Source organism: Pelodiscus sinensis, chromosome 22 (assembly GCF_052426305.1).
Source record: "Pelodiscus sinensis isolate ZL-2025 chromosome 22, ASM5242630v1, whole genome shotgun sequence".
Taxonomy (NCBI): Eukaryota; Metazoa; Chordata; order Testudines; family Trionychidae; genus Pelodiscus; species Pelodiscus sinensis.
The window spans coordinates 12,582,363-12,605,907 of NC_143073.1; the positions used below are offsets into that span (position 1 = coordinate 12,582,363).

At 47.9% G+C, this 23,545-nt stretch overlaps 1 protein-coding gene and 1 long non-coding RNA gene across 2 annotated transcripts in view; one reads left to right on the plus strand and one right to left on the minus strand.

The window, feature by feature from the left end:
• Positions 1-4,153: 4,153 nt before the first annotated feature.
• Positions 4,154-9,161, plus strand: LOC102457250 (mucosal pentraxin-like). The gene is made up of 2 exons (XM_006115238.4): positions 4,154-4,309; positions 6,604-9,161. Exons 1-2 carry the CDS (start codon positions 4,246-4,248, stop codon positions 7,215-7,217), a joined length of 678 nt encoding a protein of 225 aa, XP_006115300.2. The 5' UTR covers positions 4,154-4,245; the 3' UTR covers positions 7,218-9,161.
• Positions 9,162-12,403: 3,242 nt separating this feature from the next.
• LOC149521811 (uncharacterized) overlaps positions 12,404-23,545 on the minus strand; it is a 70,739-nt gene continuing 59,597 nt past the window's right edge. The window contains exons 2-3 of the long non-coding RNA XR_016347735.1: positions 13,878-14,007; positions 12,404-13,537 (exon numbers count right to left, since the gene is read on the minus strand). This is a non-coding gene — a long non-coding RNA (uncharacterized LOC149521811). The remainder of the gene's footprint in view (positions 13,538-13,877; positions 14,008-23,545) is intronic.

Here is a 23,545-nt window from a genome sequence, read left to right on the forward strand (position 1 = left end):
TACGCTGTACCGGTGTGTACCATCACAAAAAAAGCACTGAGTAACACTCCTACGAGTGGATCACCGCTGAACAGTACAGAGCACTGAAAGACCATCAAACTTAGAAGGTCTTTCAGTAACAACCACACAGCACACAGTCGTAATTTCAAACACACACTCATGCTTGGAATGACCGATTGGTTTTAGCAGCTCACGACCTTTCATATGCTATTTTATAGGGCAGGCTTTGTATGAAACAGACTAAAGCTCTTCGCAAGGGTGAATGTTGGGGCTCCAAGGTTCTGTGTGGAGGTACAGGGTGCCACGCCGAGCCTGTGCCAGGAATGCTCCCTTTTTCTCTATAATCATGTCAAGTGCCGTGGCCTCCAAATTCCCTTTTTGGAGCCAGTCACACCTAGAATGCTGGTGCTGTTATTGGCAGTTACGGCTCAAGGAAGGGATCATGACGGAAGGGAAACAGTTGGCTCTGGATACCCTGCTGCAGTTTGGCTACAATCCAGGCACAGGTCAGTCGCCTTCCCTTCACACACTGCTCTGTATCTTTTGCCTTTATTTGAAGCCAACTGGACCAGTTGCAAAGCTGATTGAGGTTTGCACTGATTGGATAAGCAGAGGAGGCCGACAGATGCAACCAGAGATTGTCAGAAATGAGACATCCGGGAAGGGGGTAGCAGCCTTCTCAGATTGGAGCCTAGAGGTTACTGAGGCCTCAGCAGTCCTGGTGGCCATGGTCTGATGTTTTCTCTGGACCCTTGCTGTGATCTCCCTGGGTATGTCTACACTGCCACCCTAGTTCGAACTAGGGTGACTAATATAGGCATTCAAACTTGCAAATGAAGCCCGGGATTAAAGTATCCCGGGCTTTATTTGCATGTTCCCGGGTGCCACCATTTTTAAATGCCCGGTAGTTCGAACTCTGTGCCCGCAGCTACATGCGGTATGGGCTAGGTAGTTCGCACTAAAGCCCCTAAATAGGACTACCGTTACTCCTTCTGCAATAATATTTTAATCCCGAGCTTCATTTGCAAGCTTGAATGACTACAATAGCCACCCTTGTTCGAACTAGGGTGGCTAGTGTAGACATACCCCCTGATTCTTAAATTGTTCACCCTCTGGTCTGGGTGCAGGGAAAAAGCTCCCTAAAGTCTACAGGCAAATGGCTTCCACAAGGCAGAGGTGAGTTCTCACACAGGGCTCCCCAAAGAAATGACCAAAGGGGTCTGGCCAGCCATCAGCGTCCCATCCTCATGTCCAATCAGAGATGGGTTCTGGTCCCCCTTGATACAGATCTACTAATCCACTGTCTTGGCAATCACTCAGCCGAGCCCGGCCTTGGGAATCTCTACTTTGGCTTTTTGTAGCCCAAAGTCCATGGACAAAAACTTTTGGGTTTTGCTCCTGCTTATTCCCATGGCATGTTTACATAGGAGTGTGGTTATGGGGGCCAGTGACTGTGATGTGGGGGCACTGTCCTTCGGAGTTCCTCCCAGAGACTGGGAGTTGTGCTGCCATCTTTTCCCCACTTCTGGCACCACTTGTTGGCTGCTCACTTGGGGTATGTCTACACTACAAAGTTAGTTCGAACTAACAGAGGTTAGTTCGAACTAACTTTAATAGGCGCTACACTAGTGCACTCTGGCCAACACCAGGGAAACTCTATGCCCCCCTCCCGGCCCTGGACCCCTTACAGGGGCACGGGCTGGCTACGGTGCCCGTGCCAGGTGCAAGCCTGCCAGCACCCAGCCAGCAGACCCTGCACCTGGCACAGATCGAGCCAGCCACCCGATGCCCCCCAGCCCTCCCCCTCTTCCCAGGACCAGGCTGGCGGCTCCCGGGAGCTTGCCCAGGACCGCAAGAGACGGGCACCCGCCTGGGCTAGTGCGGACATCGTGGACCTTGTCCACGATCTCCGCACTAGGCACAGGAAAGTGGCCATCTAGGGCAGGAGAGCTGCCAGCCTGGCCACCCAGGAGCAGGAGTGCATGAAAATCAAGGTGGTCCACTGAGACCCCCGACCCTGAGCCCTGAGCTTACAATGGCCGTCCTGGGTCAGACCAAAGGTCCATCTAGCCCAGTAGCCTGTCTGCCGACAGCGGCCAACCCTAGGGACCCTGGAGGGGATGGACTGGAGACAGTGACCAAGCCATTTGTCTCGTGCCATCCCTCTCCAGCCTTCCACAAACTTTGGGCAGGGACACCACTCCTACCCCCTGGCTAATAGCACTCCATGAACCCAACCTCCATGACTTGATCTCACTTCCCTTTAAACTCTGTTCTAGTTGTAGCCTTCACAGCCTCCTGCAGCAAGGAGTTCCACAGGTTGACTCTTTGCTTTGTGAAGAACAACTTTCTGTTACTAGTTTGAAGCCTGCTACCCATTCCTTTCCTTTGGTGTCCTCTAGTCCTTCTTTATGGGAACTAATGAAGAACTTTTCTGTATGCACCCTCTCCACCCAACTCCTGCTTTTAGAGACCTCTATCCTGTTCCCCCTCCGTCTCCTCTTTCCTAAGCTGAAAAGTCCCAGTCTCTTTAGCCTCTCTTCATATGGGACCTGTTCCCAACCCCTGATCATTGTAGTTGCCCTCCCCTCTCCCAGCCTCTCTCTTCCCCTCTCCCACCTCCTTTTCCCAGTTTCCCCCAGTTTTGTTCAATAAAGACAGATTCCATTTTTGAACACAATTGTCCTTTATTTTGTACATCAAGAAAAGGGGCTAGGGAAGGGTAAGTGGAAGGAGGTGAGGGAGGAATGGGGTACGAGTCCCCGATGGGGAGGACTGGGCTGGCTCTGCGGGCTTCTGGGGGTGGAAGCTCTTCTGCAGCCCCCCAATTGTCCCCTCTTCCCAGATGGCAGCCTGCGGCAAGTGCAGTCGGTCTGATGGCCGAGTGCTGTGATGTGTCCAGTGTGGGTAGTCCGGGCACTCCAAGCCAGGACTGCTTTGTAAGCGGGGCACCCCTGAGAACTGTCTGTCTGGGGTGGGGGTCGGGTCCCTTTAAGCGCAGCCCTCGGCTAGCCTGAGACAGCATCTCCACGCTCTAAGTCCTCCTCTGATGCCCTGCCGGCACTGCTTCCGGCCATCCTTAAGCCTGGTTCAGGGTCCACTCTGTGTGGACATGCTAGTTCGAATTAGCAAAATGCTAATTCGAACTAGTTTTTTAGTCTAGATCCATTAGTTCGAATTAGCTTAGTTCGAATTAACTAATTCGAACTAAGTTAGTTCGAATTAACGTTGTAGTGTAGACATACCCTTACTTTAATTAGTTTGTTTTCACTTCACTTAAATCCCTCTTTTTATGCTTAATGAAAACATTTGGGGTATGTCTACACTACCACCCTAGTGGAACGAGGTGTACAGATAGTTCGGAATGGCTTGCTAATTCGAACTATCTAGCCCGTGCCGCGTGTAGCCGCGCGGCACGGGGTTCGAAGAAGCTGGCATTTAAAAATGGCGCCGTCCGGCTTATGCAAATGAAGCCCGGGAAATTCAAATCCCGGGCTTCATTTGCAAGTGCGGTATGCCTACATTACCCCACTAGTTCGAACTAGCGGGGTAGTGTAGACATACCCTTGTTTATTATCAAATCCCATGTAAATAATTGTTACCTGAGAAGGAACAACCACTGTGCATCTCTCTCTTTCATTGACTGAGAGTGAACTTATGAGCTTTCTCTGTGTAAAACATTTATATAAAATAAGAAGGATTTAGGTCTCTTTTGAGGGCTGTACTCTTGGATTCTGGCAATTCTCTGTAGATGAACACTCCCAGAGTTGAGCTGGTTTGGTATTTGTTATTTAGCTGGGGAATTGTTATCCCACCTCTTTCCCTTGTCTGGGGAAGACCAGAGCAGCTGGCCCAGCACAACACGGTGAAGGAGCACCCCAGAGAGTAGGTAGACAAGCTCAGTGACATGATCAGCACACTGGATGAGAACCCTGAGGGGACCCCTGTGATCCAACCTGTGATAGGGAGTGTGTCCGAAAATGGGAAGTGCTGGGTGCATAGACACATGCCCTGCACAGGAAGAAACAACAGCTGCAGGATTGTGACATGGCCACGAGATCCAAAGGGGAATTCCAGATTCCTCCCATGGAACGGGATTGGTTTAACATATTTTTCCTCTTACCTCCCCTCAGGGATAAATCAGGTCCCCCCACCTGCAGACTGGCATTCCCTGGGTGCAGGATTCGGGCAGAGCAGCCTCCCACCTCCCTTCTCTGTGTTCTGGTCTCTCTGCAGGTGAAAAACATGGTGAAGCTGCAACTGTGGCTCCTCGTCTTCACTGGCCTCTCAGGAGCCATCGCCCAGACAGGTAGGGGCAGCGCTGGCGGCATCGGGGGACAAGACCTAGCTGGACAGAGAACACCCAGCTGAGCGTGAGCTCCAGAGGGTAACTAAATGTCTGTCTCACACTACCAAAGACACTGAAACCTGTGAGAAACACCCAGCCGTGGCTACAGCCTTGTCCCCAGTCTGCTGTGCTAGACCTCAGGGTGCGATGCACACTCTGTTCCTAGGGGTGGCAGCAGCGCCCTGTCCAGGCCTGGTGGGGAGCATTGGTGGGGCTGTGTGCAGTGGGGGTGTGAGGGAGCCCTGTGCAAACACGTCTGGCTGGGGAGCCCCAGGCTCGCAGCACGTCTAGGTCACCAAATCTGGCTCCTCTGTGCAGCGCCGCCAGCTCCCGCCATGTTCTCACAGACGGGATTGGTCGGGCTGGAACCGTCGGCCCATTACGTGAGGTGCTCTAAAAAATTGGAGCCCTCTGATTGGCTGCGTGTCCCACTTGTCCAACTCCTGAGGCAGACAAACCAATCACAGCTTCTGCAGCCAAAGCCATCCTCACAGTGTGGGAGGGAGGCAGGGAACAGGACCCAGCAGCTCAGGGCTCCTCTGTCCCCTCCCCTCCCGAGAGCTACTAGGGGTGGGATTATACCTCTGTCCTGGTCCACTGCTGTACCTTCCGGAGAGGGGCCAGAGGGGTGTGAGGATCCCCTTGAGGCACCCCCAGCCTGCCAGGGGAGGGCATCCAGCTCTGCAGAGGGGGCTGAAGAGACCCAGGAGGAGCAAATATGGGGCGGGGCCTGCACTGAGAGGAGAGATTGGGGGACAGTGTTAATTACTGGGCAGGGGATGGGCAGGCCTGGGGGGAGCTGCTGGGGCCACGTAGAATTGGGAAAGGGGAAAGAATTGACTGTGACCCTTGCACAGGGATAGCAGGGTGGGCAGACCAAAAACGCAGGGTAACCCTTCCGCTAAAGCGCCTGATTTCGGGGCTGCAGTTCATAGTTTCTGGTGTGTAGCTGTTGGCAGTCCTGCCTATGCCTGGGGGGCTTTGAACGATGTTCCCCAGATTTTGTGTGTGTCCCTTGATGTGTCTGGCCTCTGCACGCCCTTTCCACACTCCTCCCTCTGCTAGTGAGGGGCAGGACGTGAGCCCGGCTGGCTGCGTAGATTCCAAGACTCAATCGCCCTGATTAGCACAGGAGAGACCTGCCCCAGACTAAGTTTGAGAGCAGAGCTCTGAGAAAACGTCCACTTTTGATTTGAACATGGCTGGCAACGGAGGCTCCACTATGACCCTCGGGTCTCTGCTCCCCATGAGTGTGTTTCTTATAAACACATCCTCTCCCCGGGCATCTGCTCCAGTAGCCGAGTGGGAGGAGGCTGCCCATTAGATGCAGTTTTCCAGTTAGTTTCACCAAAAATACCGGAACCCCCCCCCCCCCCCCAAAAAAAAAGTGCCAGGAAAGTTTTCTGAAGCAAAAAAAAAAAAAAAAAAAAAAAAGCTGGGCAGCTAAAATGCAGCAACCACTTCTTGAGAGATGTCTGAAGCACCTCTGGAGATTGTACCCACATCTAATTCCTACTCTTCAGCCTCCTGCCCCTCCTCTGAGTCCCCCTCCCTCACTCAACCTCCACCTCCTCCCAGAGCCTACAACCCTCCCACATTCTCAGATCCATAGGTCCAGCCCTGAGCCCCATCCTGTACATAAAAAATTGCCCCCTGGAGCTCACACCCCCTCTCTCACCAGAATCCTCTGCCCCAGTTCAGAGCTCCTTTCTGGACCATGAACCCTTCATTTTTAAAACCTTCCCTGAGCTGACATCCCCAGCACAGAGTCCATACACTCTCCTATGCTCCAACCCTCTGCTCTTGTCCGGAGCCCCCTCCCACGCTCTGAACTTTCAGTCTCAGCCTGGAGCTTCCTTCTGTACCCCAAATCCTTCATGCCCAGTCCCACCCCAGAGCCTGCACATTCAGCCAGAGCCTTCCTGTCTTCCTCTAACTCAACCCCCAGCCTCGGTCTGGTAAAAATGAGTGAGGGTGGGGGAGAGGGAGCAACAGTGTGTGGGGGCAGAGGTAGAGTGAATGGCGGTGTGCGTTGGAGAAGGGCTGAGGCAGGGGCAGGAAAAGGGTGTTCAGTTTTCTGCAATTAGAAATTTGGGAATCCCGTCTTACAGAGCTGAGTACAGTCCCAGGGTTGGGAAGCAGGCGGAGGCCCAGGGCTGCAGTAGCTAGCTGCTGGGGAACATTAGAAAGTTGCATTAATAAGAACCTGTTGGCATGATGAGATCTCAGCCGTTGCCTTTCACGTCCCCACACAGATCTCGAAGGACAAGTCTTTGTTTTTCCCAAGGAATCTGCTGATGCCCACGTGATCTTGAACATGAATCACAACGGTCCCCTGCAGAACTTCACTGTGTGTCTCAGATACTTCACGGACCTGACCCGGCCCTACAGCCTCTTCTCCTATGCGACCAAAGCCAAGGACAATGAGATCCACCTCTTCAAAGATGAACCTGGGGTGCTCTTGCTGGTTGTTGGGGGGAAATGGGTGGACTTTAAATTCCCAGAAAATACAGGCACCAGCAGAGGCTGGAAGCACATCTGTGCCAGCTGGGAATCTGCCACAGGTATAGCTGAGGTCTGGGTGAATGGCAATCCCTTACCTAGGAAGGGGCTGCAGAAAGGTTACTCTGTCAGCAACCAGGGTATGATTGTCCTGGGGCAGGACCAGGACTCCTTTGGGGGTGGGTTTGATGCCTCGCAGTCATTTGTAGGGGAACTTACTGATGTGTGTATGTGGGACCTGGCCACCGCGAGGGATGCTGTGCGGGCTGCCAGCGCTGATTCGCAGTTGCCACCCTCTGTCCTGAGCTGGGGTGCTCTGCAGTATCAGATTAAGGGCTATGTGGTATTGAAACCCCTGCTGAGATAAGGGCCCTATTGAAATGCAGCCTGGCCTTAGGAACCGGTGTCTGACCATCTAACTCCAGACCCCAGGGGTGCACAGCAGAGAATGGCTATGAACATAAGTCTGTGGCTTCTGAGCAAAACTAGCATTAACCTCTACTCTTGTGATTCCTCCCCCTGGTGCCTGTTTCATTTGGGTATTTCCCTGTGTCCAAATCCTGGTCTGACTTTGTGTCCCAATAAATGAACTGATTTGCTGCCGTGCAGCCTGTGGCATATTGAGAATCCCAGCACAGCCTCAGTCGGTGCAATCTGAGGCTCTGTCTAGACTGCAGGCTTCTTTCGGATGACTCTTTTTTGGGAAGGGAACTTCCAAAAAAAGTCTTCTGAAAGAGAGCGTCCACATGGAAAAGCGCACCGAAAAAGTGATCTGCTTTTTCGAAAGATAGGGTCCACACTAAAGAGACGCTATCTTGCATTTCAGCTGTGATTACTGTGGACGGAGTGGACACCGGGGCACCTGTGCTTTTTCTTCTTTCCTCTTCTTTCGAAAGAACTCCCTGTGATGTACCGGGCTGCGTCTGGGCATTGCTGAGGGTGTCAGCTCAGAGCAAATTACTCAAAACCAGGGCTACGTACATCCTTCAAGTGGAGTCATGTCCCAAAATAGGCCACAAATCAGTCACACAAAGCGCTTCAGCTGCCAATCTGGGCAGCAGAAAGCCTCAGGAGCGAAGCCCTGGTTAGCAGGAAGCCCTCCAACACCTCAGCTGCCCTGTGCCACAAGCAGCCCCGGGCCCAACACACAATTGAGGGGTTATAAAACCCGATCTGATCAACTCTAAACAGATGCTACTCATGTACTTCCCGGCTCTCTGTCCCTAGCAAGGATGCATCTGGAATCAGGAGCAAGATTGAAGACAAGATGAGGATGCCTTCATGGCACTTTTATATCCCTGGTGTCTCCCAAGCTGGAGCTGGTCACGTGATCAAGTGACCTCTCTGTGATTCACATGCCAGCAGCCATGAGGTACTGGCTAGTCTGCAGGTTTCCAGACACATTCCTCGGGTGCGTATTGGCCACTCAGAGAGTCATTATCCATGTAGCAGGGCTAGTTAGCACAGCCATTCACTGAACAATCCTTCCTCACCATACCCAGTCCAGGCCCATTGCGCCCTCCCAGAACATTTACAGTACAAGAACAGAGCCCATATTCATAACTTCACGTACAAACATCAGACAAGTACATGAGTAGCAGACATAGACTCAGCAGAGCACAAGCTTTCATTTGACACCTCACATGGCCCACTCTGTACAGACTTTGGGGTAAACATCATCCATGGATGCAACAGTGATCTGTCTGCTCATTTAAAATCCAATAACGTGACACTCCCTCTTCCCCGTCTTTCAGAAAAACACTCTTCCTCGTAGAAAGAGGAATACCAATGCTGGAAAAATCCCTCCGTTCTTTTGATTTACTTTCAGAAGAACGCAACTGTAATGTGAACATAAACTCTAGTGTAGACATACTCTCAGAAAGGAACCCGGCTTGTGTCCTGTCTCTTCAATGGGCTCTGAGAGTTCAAGGCTCCTAATGTTCAAAGGAGTCAGCTGTTCCTTGGAAGAACGAACCCAGAAGATCCTGATCAATATTGAACACCCTCACTGGTGTTTAATGATAGAAGTGGGGCGGGGCCTGAACTGAGAGGAGAGGTTGGGGGACAGTGTTAATTTCTGGGCAGGGGATGGGTAGGCCTGGGGGAGCTGCAGGGACCAAGTAGAATTGGGAGAGGAGATAAAATTGACTGTGACCCAGTCAGGGATGGCAGGTGGGGCAGACTGAAAATGCAGGGTAACCCCTTCTGCTAAAGGTGCCTGATTTTGCAGTTCATGGTCTCTGGTATGTGGAAGTTGGCAGCCATGCCCGTGGTTGGGGCCTTTGGACAACGTTCCCTTGACGCTGTGTTCCCCCCCCCCCCCCCCCCCCGGTGTGTCTGTCCTCTCCACAGCCTTTCCACACTCCTCCCTTTGTTAGCGAGGGGCAGGACGTGAGCCACGCTGGGTTTATGGAGTCCAAGGCTCCATCTCCCCGATTTGCACAGGAGAGACCTGCCCCACGCTAATTTTGACAGCAGAGGGTTGAGAAAAGCTTCCCATTCTTGTTTTAAACAAGGCCGGCAATGGAGGCTCCACTATGAGCCTTGGGTGTCTGTTCCCCATAAATGTGTTTCTGATAAACATGCCCCTTCCCCCGGGGCATCTACTTTAGCTGCCGAGTGGGAGGAGGCTGCCTGCAAGATGCAGTGGCCGGGGAAAAGGCTGAGGGGAGCAGGGCTTTGGGGAGAAGCAACACTGGGATGTGGCAGGCCTGGCCTTTGACCCAGGGGCCTATGAGGGTGAGGAAGGGGAGACCTGGCCACACCTCCTGACTTAAACTGGTGTTGCGGGCCAGGCAAGAGCAGCTTCGGCTGAGATAAGTGTGGTCCCAGGCCTGACACAGCAAGAGCTGCACCCAAAGATTTCCCCTGTCAGTCGGGCTGCTAGGCATCCAGTTTTCGATCAGGACACCCGGGTGACCCTGGTGACTCTGGCTAACACTGCCAACCAGCCGGTTAAGTGATCTGTCTGCAGCAGGGAAGGAGCCAGCATGTCTAGCTCATAGGCAGAGTGGCTGCCATGTGGCTCCGTGTGCTGCCCCCACCTGCAGGCACCACCCTGAATGCCAGTACCGGAGCTTCCAGCTGCCTGGACCCACAGCCACTGGGTCTGACAGAGGTGGGGCCTGCAGGCCGGGGCAGCACACGGAGCCACCTGGCTGCACTTCTGCCTAGAGGCTGGAGGGAGAAGCTTCCACTTCTTGGGAGATGTCTGAGGTAAGAACCTCTGAAGCCTGGACCCCCAATCCTCTCCTACTCCTCAATCTCCTGCTGCAGCCTGCTACCCTCCAACATTCTGAACCCCTCAGCTCCAGTCCAGAGCCCCGTCCTCAGTGTTTCTATATCGTATTGCCAACCTTTCCAAGGCCAGCACTAAAAATTTCCCAAATCTGATGAAAAATTCCCAGATTATTTTTTGTGTGTTATAAAGGCTATTTTATGTATAGTTAATTCATTGGTTTTATTACTTTTATTTTGATATATATATAATTATTAACTCGAAATATATGACAATAATTTTGATGATTACACGATGCACCCTATAATTAAAAATATAATTTTATTAAAGCTGAGCTTTTCAGCCAAAAATACTTATTTGTTATGTATCCAAATATCCTTAATTACTTCATGGATGGTATTTCATAAAATGAAAGAATAATAAAACATTTTAATTATTGTACTCCTGCAAGATAAAATCAGTACAGTATAGACTTCAGTATACATTTCAGCTATATATGATAAATAAAGGAACTCGTCAAATATAAAACATTTTCATTTCATATAAAATGAATAGAATATTTAATACATAATACTGAACTTTCACAATGAGTTTTACTCATCAGATGAGTCATGACTTGACTCCTCACTAGAAATGTCATCACCAACATTAATATATTTATTAGTCTGACCGCCAGTTTTTCTGGCACATTCGTAAATATTTTTATTATGTAAACTTAAATGCTTCTTCATAATTACAAAACTAGAACATTTCTTTTTTTTTTTTACTTTAAAAGCTGATCTGACAATTACACTACAATTAAGTGTTTTAGTTTTCATACTATTCCTTTTCTTAGTTTTAATGTCTATAACCATTGAAAAAATTCTCTCACATTCTGCTTTTGAATGTGGCAATGCTAAAACCTTTTGAGCTAATTTACAAATGTTTGACAACAAACATTTTCCAGAAAAATCTTTCATTTTAGAAATTTCATGCCACATTTAATCAATAGGCTTATTCTTTAAACATTCAGTTTGAGTTGATTCTAAAGAAAATGGCAAGGCTCTGGGTTCACTCTGAGCAGAGCTCACATCTATCTTAAATATTGCACAAAGTTTTGTGATTTTTTTTCTTTATTTACATCAACATCAAGACACATTTTAGAATCTAGAAATCCAACCTCTGAGAAAACAACTGAGTCAAGTGGCAGCCTGCGCTGCATTTCTTGACAACAAGTGATGTAATAATGCTGAATTACTTTTCTTAAATTCATAGCTACACTAGGATCAATACATTTTAAGTACTCCTCACACTCTGGATCAGGATACATTTAATTAATTTTGATAAAATTAGAGGGGTGCGACACATTAACTTTCATTAATTCACGTTTTAGGAAATGTGGTTTTAAGTAATTTGTTGCAATTACTTTGAAAAGTTTCACTGACTCTGGTTTAATGCAATGAATGAGTGGAGATTTGCTTTGAAAGAGAGCATTGAATTTGTTCATGTCATCCAAAACATATTTCAAAAATAGTAGGCAGGCTTTAAGTTCTGGATTACATATTGCATCATATATTTCTTTTGCTTTTGGACTTTTTTGATCAATACACTCAAGGGCTGTGTCTAGACTGGCAAGTTTTTCCACAAAATCATCTGATTTTGCAGAAAAACTTGCCAGCTGTCTACACTGGCCGCTTGAATTTCCACAAGAACACTGACGATCTCATGTAAGATCGTCAGTGTTCTTGCAGGAATACTATGCTGCTCCCGTTCGGGCAAAAGTCTTTTTCCGAAAGACTTTTGCGCAAAAGGGCCAGTGTAAACATCATAGTACTGTTTTCCGCAAAAAAGCCCCGATCACGAAAATGGCGATCAGGGCTTTTTTGCGGAAAACTGCATCTAGATTGGCCACGGATGCTTTTCTGCAAAAAGTGCTTTTGCGGAAAAGCATCCTGCCAATCTAGACATGCTTTTCCGTTAAAAGCATTTCCGGAAAATCATGCTAGTGTAGACGTAGCCAAGTTGTATATAGTTAATCAGGGCTTTCTTCGACACTAATATTCTATTTACACAAGGGTGAACAGCTAACCACCTTGTTTGACTTGGTTTTAACATAGATAACTTTACATGGAGAAAATACTCAACCATCTCCTCAATTTCTTCTTTCTTTTTAACACTGTAACAAAAAACAGGACTATGTAGCGCTTTAAAGACTAACAAGATGGTTTATTAAGTCATGAGCTTTCGTGGGCCAGACCCACTTCCTCAGAGGAAGTGGGTCTGGCCCACAAAAGCTCATGACCTAATAAACCATCTTGTTAGTCTTTAAAGCGCTACATAGTCCTGTTTTTTGTTTCAGCTACACCAGACTAACATGGCTACATTTCTATCACTTTTTAACACTGTATGCTGGATAGCTAGTGATATTTGTTATAAACTGCTCTACGAAATCAGGCAAAACTGTAGAAGCTGACTTGATATCAGGGCTAATGTATGGCAAATACATCTCAGCAAAATAACATTTGGAACATCCTCTCATGTCTACACTGCCACCCTCGTTTGACAGGGTGGCAGTGTAGACATACCCTAAATTTAGAGAAAAAGGAATTCTTTGCTCCTATCATCAAATTTGCACCATCACAAGCAACACCCAAAATATTATACAATGAGATATTTTTTTTAACATTGACTCCTTGAATTTAGTATAAATGCCTTCTGCTGTACAATTTTTAGCATCAAGTTCAATGAGTTCTAATAATTGACAGGTAACTTTACCATTAGTTGGCTTTATGTACTGTACATAAGGTAGACTAATCTTGCCAGAGGTAGACTAATCTACAAATACACAAAAGTCATTTTCTTTTAACATTTCAACAAGTTCCTCAGTTTCAGTTTTAGCCAAAACATTGTTAATGATAGCTGTACACTTGTCTTTTTTCAATGTAACTGCCTCAGCAATTTTTCAATCAGGAAAACAATTTTGCACTCAGTAAAATGCTCTACAGATTGAACACAGACATTGTGCTCTGCAAAGTAAGAAGTAATTCTTATTTTAGCAGTTTTAACTTGTTCTTCAAATTTTTGAGCTTTATTAACATCAGTCATTTGCTCACTAAACATATGATCAATTTTTTTTGTGTTAGCTAATGTCTCTAAATTTTGCTTGTGTTTTTTACCATAAGCATGCTTGTGTAAATCATCTGTACCAGCTTGAATTTTTACATCACAACACTTACAATGAGCTAAATAATCGCTTCCATCTACTTTTTCAAGTCAGCCTTTGTATTTACCATCTAGCAGCCATGAATCTTGGAATCTTTTCTTGAAATTTGATGCTTTTTCTTTAGGAGGCATTTCACCGTGAGCCTTCAGTACTTTGTCTGGAATGCCATCCCTTTTTCTTCTTTTCTCTTGTGTGCTATCTTTGTCTCTGCAATTTCTTTTCCTTTTATCACTTGTCTTGCTGTTATCTTTATTCATTTTTTTAAATGCAAGTATAAAAAATGAAAAGACGTTTAAAACAAAATATGATTATTAGAAAAATATATGTATAATTTTTATGTAAATCAGAAGCAGAGTACAAAATATTTACCTAAAGCAAGAGTGAATATTTTAAATATTAGAAGGAAGATGCCATCACATGGGACACAAAAATTCCAACCTTATGATGGTCCAAGTTCTAATCTCTTTCTCTCATTAAACCAGAAACAGAGTACATAATCCTTTACAGAACAGTGTCTTACAGATCTAACAACACCCTTTTTATTGGTAAAAACTACAGTATAATGTAACAATAATAAAAACATGTACCTAATGAATGAACATCGAACATCGCTCCATCAGCGTGTTTTGTGCTGTTGACGCTGCTGTTGTGGTTGGTATACACTTGTCTGTCGCCGGTGTCAAGTAGTTCATTAAGTCACCGCCATGTACGGGAGAGCTGTGCAGCACATGACAGAGGGTAAAAGTCGCGTGACAATGTTGACCGAGAGCAGTTTTTGATAAATTTGAATTGTCCGCAAATTTTTATTCCAAAGTAACGACAAAATAAAAGAAATTTTAATTTCATTGAAAATTTCCCAGGATTTAACACTTTTCAAGAAAATTCCCAAATTCCCATTTTGACACATTTTACTCATAAATTTCCAGAATTCGGGAAATTTCCCAGAATATAGAAGCACTGCCCGCCCTGTACATAAAAAATTGTGCCTTGGAGCCTACTCTCCCTCCCTCAACACAATCTCCTGCCCCAGCTCAGAGCTCCATTATGGACCATGAACCCCTCATTTCTAATACCATCCCCGAGCCGAGATCTCCGGCACAGAGTCCATACCCCCTCCTATGATCCAATCCTTTGCCCCAGACTGGAGCCTCCTTCATGCTCTGAATTTTCAGTCCAAGCCTGGAGCTCCCTTTGGTACCACAAATCCCTCATGCCCAGCCCCACCCCGGCAGGGCAAGGGTATTTCTGTTTTCTGCAATTAGAAATTTGGAAATCCTGTCTGACAGTGCTGTGTACAGTCTGGGGCTGGGAAGCAGGACGAGGCCCAGAGCTGGAGTACATGAAGCATAAAGGATCTGCCATCAAAGGGTTCTGGGATCAGCAAACAGCTGATCGGTACAGCACAGCGGCCATTTTGATTTACATCGCTGCTTCATTTCCCTTTCTCATCCTGCCTCATCTACATGGCTCCGTCGATGGAGCAGTGTAGTCTAGACACACCCAAACGGTCACTGTTCCACAGCAAGATGGAATCCATTGGGTACAACTTGGAACTGGGATATGACTTATGCCCCCTTAAATCTTCACGCCGAGCTGTCTCTCACAATGCACGTACAACAACCCCCTATGGGAGCTCTTATCCCTCAGTATGACGGCAGGTGACACTCCAGACACCGCTAGATCAAATGAATGCTCCCTGAGCCTCTCACAAGAAATCACAAAGAGAAAGATCCCAGTAAATCTCCCAACTGCCTAACCAGGCACCTCAGAACTGTGCTGTTTTGTCTCGCTCAGAAGCCTGACCAGTGTAATTTCATTACCTTGCCTGACCTTCCCTCAATGTGGAGAGGGCACACACCCACCTTTGAACCTGAGCTCAGATTTCCCAAAAACTTCAATCAAAACTCAGCTGTAGAGTTGAGTCACAGGCTGAGCCCTACCCCGTTGTGGGTGCCTTTCTTACAGCACTCTCAAACCCTGGTTTCCAAATCCCCTGCTGAGTAATGGTCACCTGACACCAGTGCTTTTTTTGTAAAAATAAAGCTGCTGGAACGTGCAGCATGAGTGCTCCCAAGGCTGGCTGGGGGCTGTGCCAGAGGAAAGCATCGCAGTGTGAGTGCTCCCAAAAAAAAGGTGCCGGTACGCCATACAAAAAAAGTATTGCCAAAAATTCCTGCGAGTGCATCACCACTGAGCAGCAGAGACTCTCAAGCTTAGAAGGTCTTTCAGTAATAACCACACTGCACACAGTCATAACTTCAAACACACACTCATGCTTGAACTGACCGACGGATTTTAGTAGCTCACAACCTTTGATATGCTATTTTACATGGCAGGCTTTGTCTGAAATAGACCATAACTCTATGACAAGGGTGAATATTGGGGATCCAGGGTACTGCATGGAAGTACAAGGTGCTATGCCGAGTCTGTGCCAGAAGTGCCCCCTTTCTCTCCATAAAATCCCTGAGCCTGGCACCAAGTCCCGTTTTGGGGCCTGCCAGACCTAGAATGCTGGTGCAGTTATTGGTAGTTACGGCTCATGGAAGGGATTGTGAGGGAAGGGAAACGGTTGGCTCTGGATACACTGCTGCAGTTTAGCTACAATCCAGGCACAGGTCAGTTGCTTTTCCTTCCACATACTGCTCTGTAGCCTTTGCCTTTATTTGAAGCCAACTAGTGTAGGACACGGGATTGGCTTTGGCCATTACAACCTGAGTTCAACAAAGTTCTCTCTGATTGCCTTAGCTCCAGAGCCTATAGGGACACATGGAGCCACAGGCAAGTCACATCGACCATCACAAGAACAAGCTCCGTTGTCTTGTATCAATTGTATTAAAGTTACCAACAAAGCTACAAAAGTCCCAACTCCTAGATAGATCCATGCCCCACATCGAACCAATGTGGAAAAATCCCTGTGATATTATACTTTGTATTAAGATCTTGTCCTTTTAGATATATCTTTAAGTGTTCTTATAGAATCTCTGTAACATTTCTCCTAAAGCTTTGTATTAAGATATATAGATCTCGTAAGAAAAAATGTCTTTCGAGCTCTCCCCTTTCCTTGATTGTCCTGTTGAAATGAATGAGGTGTGAATGGAGACGGAAAGGGGAGCACCTCCAGCAGCAGTTGCAAGGGTGGAGAAGGTCTGGGAGCCAGACCCAAGACAATACCTGTAAAGTGAGCTCATTAGGAAGACTGGACAGACAGACGCATTGGGAGTCCAGCAGCAAGTGCCTGCCCTTGGAAGAACTCTCTTTGAAGCGTGATAGAGATGTAGCCGTGTTAGTTTGGGGTAGCTGAAGCAAAATGCAGGACAATGTCGCACTTTAAAGACTAACAAGATGGTTTATTAGATGATGAGCTTTCGTGGGCCAGACCCACTTTTTGATCTGAGGAAGTGGGTCTGGCCCACAAAAGCTCATCATCTAATAAACCATCTTGTTAGTCTTTAAAGTGCTACATTGTCCTGCATTTCTCTTTGAAGCAGCATTAAGAAAGGTGAGGTGATGACTAATTGGCTGCATGAGAGGGATAAATAGGAGGCATCTTGCAGAGGAACCCCAGGTTTTCGTCTTGTTAACATGGGAGCATCGATCCGGATCGGCAGAAGCCCAGCTCCACCCCCTCCCCCATCTAACTCACCTGGCCAGTGCGGTTAGAGGGAGCAACTTTTGGTAACAACAAGATGGAGTTTGCTTGTGTGTGTGAGAGTGCATGAGTGTGATGTATCATATGCATATGATAAGTATTGATTATTCTATGTGTGATCAATAAATGTGGCGTGTTGCCTTATCCCTCTGAAAAAGATCCCAAGTACTTCTTTTAAGTACAACAGTTGAACCACAGACAGACTCACAGCCTAGGTAGTGTGCGAGTCTGATGTCTCTCTCATGGATTGAGCATCAGGAGAGGAATGTTTCCTGCTGGAATTTGCCATAGGAAGCTCAGTTTGCCTGGGCAACGCCTTTGACAATGGGAGTCTGTCTGTATCAACATTCTGCGCCTGCCCATGTTAGTGACCACTCCTTCAGTCAAGCTAGAGAGCAACCTGGTCTCTCCTCCCCACACCAAACAGGAGCTGCCCAGGTAAGCGTCCCACACCGCAATCACCTGCCTCACTCTGAGCTGTCTCCACTCCTGTAGCTCCCACCTGTGTGAAGCAGACAGGACCAGTTGCAAACCTGATTGAGGTTGGCACTGATTGTATAAGCAGAAGAGGCCGACAGACACAACCAGAGATTGTCAGAAATGAGACGTCTGGGAAAGGAGCAGCAGCATTCTCAGATTGGAGCCTAGAGGTTTTTGAGGCCCCAGCAGTCCTGGTGGCCATGGTCTGATGTCCTCTCTGGACCCTTGCTTTGCTCTTCCTGATTCCTAAATTGTCCATCCCTGGCCTGGGTGTATGGAAAACGTTTCCTAAAGTTTGGAGGCAAATGGCTTGCACAAGGCAGAGGTGAGTTTTGGCAAAGGGCTCCCGCAAGAAATAACCAAAGGGGTGTGGCCAGCCATCAGCATCTTATTCTTAGGTCCCGTCAGAGATGGGTTCTGGTCCCCCTTGATAGAGCTCTGCTAATTCGCTGCCTTGGCAATCACTCAGCTGAGCCTGGCCTCGGGAATCTCAGACTTTGCCTTTTTGCAGCCCAAAGTCCATTGACAAAAAGCTTTTGGATTTTGCTCCTGCTTATTCCCATGGCACATTTACACAGCAGTGTGGTTATGGGTCTCAGTGACTCGGATGGGGGGCACTGTCGTTTGGAGTTCCTCCCAGAGACTGGGAGTGGTGCTGCCATCTTTTTCCCAACCTTGGTACCACTTGTTGGCTGCTGACTTGGTTAAGGGAAATCTTCAGTGCTCCTCTGACCACAGCAGGGAGTTGCCTCTCAAGGGGAGAGTCGCACACCTCCGACCCTAGGAGCAGGGCTAGATTAAGAAAGGAGCTTTAAGTTGTTCCTAGCCGGCCTTTCCTGGCAAGGTGAGAGGAAAGTGGCTCCTTCCACTGCCGTTCCTTCACTGCCCCTTCCGGCTGGAGCTGTGTCACAATGAGCACAGGGAAGCTCTGTCCCTACAGCTGCCATTGGCCTGTAATTATGGCCAATAGGAGCTGCAGGGGGGTGGTGCCTGGAGGAAAGCACATAAAAAATCATGGACTTAATGAAGACACTGGATTTAAGATTAATTCCAGCTACCTGAAATCCAGTAGCCATCCCTCTTCCTCCAATCTGCAGAGGGGATAACTGCCCTCTTCATCGTGAATGGTTTCCTATGACATGTTAATTCCTTATGCCCAACAAGCCGCCCCACCTTGTATTTACCCGTAACACTCAGAATGCCTTCCCCAGTGCTAAAGAATTCTGTGGTAGCACCAAAGGTTGTCCTTGTCCCCAACAGAAACTGGTCAGGTACAAGCTATTATTATCTGTCTCATATCCATGCACTAACATGGTTACAACAACATTGCTAAGAGCTAGACAGTCGGGATGATAGGCTCAATTAGAGCTTTGGAAATGGAGTCAGGGATTTCTACTGGTCTCCACTAGCGTTAGTATAGTAGCCATATACTAACCTCCAGACAGCTTTGCAGAGGAATCAAAACTCACACTTGAAATAGGTCAGTAATGAGAAGGTGAATTAATAGATGGGATGATGCAGGCTGAAGATCAGGAGTGCCTGTGTGAATGGGGAGTGGGTCACTATGTGCCCCTCTTTGAATGAAAATATGGTTTCAAATATTAATATGTAAAACTCAAATACGCTTTCTGCAAAACAGGTCAAGTAACTATCAATCAAGAGCCTGAGCCTCTCTCAGTGTGTATATTCTATTTGGGAGCGTGTGTCCTTCTTGTACCTGAAGCTAGAAACATGAAGTGCAACCTGCTTATTTGGAGTGAGAACCATTAGTGGAACTTCAGGGATTAATGGCCCCATGCTCAAGGCAATGATCTGTGAATGCCTTTGTTTGTCCTTGTGACGGGGCATGCCAGCCCCGCACTGAACAAGGGGAAGTAGAGCACGCCTATGGGGTGGAATATGCCCCTCCTCCACGACCTTGCTGGGCATGTTCCCAGTGCAGCCTGGGTATAAAAGCTTTCAGTGTAGTTCAGTTGGGGCTGACTTTGGGAGGGGAAGGAGATCCAGCGAGAGCACCAGAGCAGCTACTGCCGCCGGATCTGCCGACACCGTCCGGAAGACAATCTCTACTGCCTTGCTGGACACGACATGCAGCTAATCTCGCTGCCATCACCGCACACACAATTGCCATAGGACCAACCAACTCAGCCACTGATGCAGGTCCTGCACATGACGGTAGGGTCCGCGGTAGCCAGTGGGACGGGGTAGGAAGCAGCCTAGGGCAGGGCACAGGAAGAGACCTGGAGGGCTTGGCATGTTTTGGGGAGAGCTCCCTGCCGAGCTAGTGGTGGGAACCACCCACCACTGATAGGGCCTTGGGCTGGGGCCCGGAGGAGAGGGAGGGCCTGGGCCCCCCTACTCAACCCCTGGCTGCGTAGCTCCCAGACTTGGAGCTGAGCAACAGTGATTTGGCCTCAGAGCCTGCGGAACTGCGACTAGGCCTCTGGGCCTGCAGAACTGTGACTGGGCCTCTGGGTTTGCGGGACAGTGATTTGGCCTTGGGGCCTGCAAAGCAGAACCCGGAGCCCTGGGGTGCTGGGTCAGGGAGAAATCCGGGGTAAGGCCATCTGGTACAGTCCTAAAAACTCAAACTATGATTGGTTCTGCAAAGACATGTGATCATGCCACCTGCTGCTTTGAGTCTCCAGATGGTTGAAACAAAAATACTGAATACCCTCCCCTCCCCCCCACACCAAAAAAAAAAAAAAAAAAGGAAAAAATTCTGTTGAAGAGAAAAAAAGTGTGTGTGTGGGGGGGAGAGACCAAAGTTTTTGAGCAAAAAAATAAATACATAAATTAAAATAAAACAGCATTAAAACAGCACGTCCCCTTTAAGAGTGAATGCAGGGATAGGAATAGGGGAGATGTTGAGCACTAAGACCCAGGGGAAGCATTGCTTCCCCTTGCAGCCTTGCGGAACCAGGTAAGCATTGGGTCTGGGGTAAGGGGGCTGGGGGTTTTGGGAGCCAGCGGGAGGTTTGGGGGTGGGGGGAGGCCAGGTCCTAAGTGTTTGTAGGGTTGCCAGGTGCCTGGCATTTTCGCCTCCTGGCCGTTGAAAAAATCAGAAAATACTGGATATTTTAGGTGTCCAGTATTCTCTGAATTTTTTTACTGGACAGGAGACAAAAATACTGGACTGTCCGGGTGAATACCAGACTCCTGGCAACCCTACTGCTGCTGGAATCCATCTTGAATCTGATATTTTCCCCTGGAGAGGGGGAGAGAAAGCAAAGAGTTCTTCCCATGGGGAAATTTGGTTAAAGAATGGGAAACGCCATCTTTAGATTTCTTTATTTTGCCTTTTATTTATTCGCTGCACTCGATCTTCCAGAGTGTGATTTAGTGGGTCTAGTAAAGACAAGCTACATCAAACACTCTGGGTGCCCCTGTTGACAGTGGTACTCCTCACATCACGAGCAGTACTGGAATTCAACAGGAGCTGCAGAAGCTCAGTAGAGCTTCACCGTGTGTCTCAGATACTTCACAGACTTGACCCGGCCCTACAGTCGCTTCTCCTATGCAACCAGAGCCACAGACAACGAGATCCTCTTCTTCAAAGACAAACCTGGGGTGTTCTCACTGCACTGCCTGTTGGAGGGCAAGAGGTGGTCTTCATATTCCCAGAAAACACAGGCTCAGGCAAAGGCTGGGTGCATGTCTCTGCCAGCTGGGAATCTGCCACAGGCATAGCGGAGCTCTGGTTGACTGGCAATCCCTTATCTACAAGGGGCTGCAGAAAGGCTACTCTGTCTGCAACCAGGATATGATTATCTTGGGGCAGGAGCAGGCCATCTGCAAGATCAGCAGAGGCGGAGGTTAACAGCCTTCCATGGTTGAGATATGGTCTCACCCAGATGGTTTCCTGGGACTGAAAAAGGGGATCTTAGATCTGGACTTTTCACCCACACAGCATGGTAAGGAAAATACCCTCAGACTCAGCAGATGTATTATTAAACATAAGTCCCAAATAATTGGTTCAGGCTGAGTTGAGTAATCAGGACACAGGTTACAATAGACAACCACAAAAGCCCATGGAAACAAATTGACGTATATGATAATAAGTTAAGAGCAATTATACATTGACCAATACGAAAAGAACACTCCCCTACTGAATATGCATAAAACATGTTATCGTCAGCGTCACTTAGCACTTAGTAAAAAAGTGGGATCCCAGCCAAGGGGCGAGAGAGAGAGGAGCAGATGTCGTCCTTGGAAGGGCCAGAAGGATGGCCCCTGGTGATGGGAAAGGTGAAAATAATGAGAAAGATGATGGGCTAACACCTTAGATTGTTCTAGAAGAAGTGATGTAAGTACATGGTAAGGAAATATGGATGGACATTTCCTGTTTTATGGAACTGAGGTGTTTGTGACTCTGCTAACCATATTAATAAACTGTAAATATTGTAAATATACAAGCGTTTCCATATTGTGAGAGTTGCCACTGTGCACATCAGGGTTCCCAATCATAGTATCATTGAATACTGGGCCTGATCCTGGGACAAAGACCCTGTCAACTCTAAGGTGGGTAATTAGAATTTAAACATAATATTAGATCGGGTTACAACAGTGAGATGGGACTCATGGGGTCCATCTCGGAACTGGGGTACGACTATACCTCCTTAACTCCTCAGACTAAGCTGTCTCTCACAATGCATGAGCAGCAACCCCCTGCGGGAACTCTTATCACTCAGTATGACAGCAGGTGACACAGTTAGATCGCATGAATGCTACCTGAGACCTTCACAGATCACACAGAGAAAGATCGCAGTAAATCTCCCAACCTCCTAGCCTGGCACCTCAATTGTACTGTCTTGTCCTGCTCAGAAGCCTGACCAGTGTAAGTTCATTGCCCCTCCTGGCATGGCGCGGATGCTCTGAAAAAGTGATGCTGGTGCACCCTACCGGTGTGTACCGTCACAAAAAAACCCACTGACTAACACTGCTGCGAGTGGATCACCACTGAGCAGTAGAGACCCTCAAGCTTACAAGGTCTTTTAGTAACATCCACACTGCACACAGTCACTACTTAAAACACACACTCATACTTAGACTGACCGATGGGTTTTAGCAGCTCATGACCTTTCATGTGCTATTTTACAGGGCAGGCGTTGTATGAAATAGAGCATAACTCTACGACAAGGGTGAATGTTGGGGCTTAAGGGTGCGTGGAGGTAAAGGGTGCCACACCAAGTCTGTGCCAGGAATTCTCCCTTTCTCTCCATAAAATCCCTGAGCCCTGTGTAATTTCAACTCCCTTGGTCTCCAAATTCCCATTCTGGGGCCTGTCATACCTAGTTTGCTGGCTATTGCTAGACTATTGGTAGTTACGGCTCAAGGAAGAGATCATGACAGAAGGGAAACGTGGTTGGCTCTGGATACCCTACTACAGTTTGGCTACAATCTAGGCCCAACTCAGTCCCTTTCCCTTCACACACTGCTCTGTAGCCTTTGCCTTTATTTGAAGCCAAGTAGTGCAGGACATCATCGCGGGATTGGCTTTGGCCGTTACAACTTGAGTTCAACAAAGTTCTCTCTGATTGCCTTAGCTGTAGAGCCCATAGGGACACATGAAGCCACAGGCAAGTTACATCGACCATCACAAGATCAAGCTCCATTGTCTTGTATCAATTGTATTAAAGCTATCAGCAAAGATACGAAAGTCCCAGCATCCACAGCTCCTAGATAGATCCATGCCCCACGTCGAACCACAGACAGACTCACAGCCTAGGTAGTGTGCGAGTCTGATGTCTCTCTCATGGATTGAGCATCTGGATGGGAATGGTTCCTGCTGGAATCTGCCTTAGGAAGCTCAGTTTGCCTGGACACCCCCTTTGTATAACAGGAGCCTGTCTGTACTGACATTCTGCGCTTGTCCATGAAAGTGACCATCCCACCAGTCAAGCTAGAGAGCCTCCCCCCACACCAAACAGGAGCTGCCCAAGGTAAGCATCCCGCACTGCAATCACCTGCCCCACCCTGAGCCCTCTCCATCTCTGTAGCTCCCTCCTGTATGCAACAGACAGGACCAGTTGCAAAGCTGATTGAGGTTGGCACTGATTGGATAAGCAGAAGAGGGCGACTGACTCAACCAGAGATGGTCAGAAATGAGACATCCGGGAAGGGAGC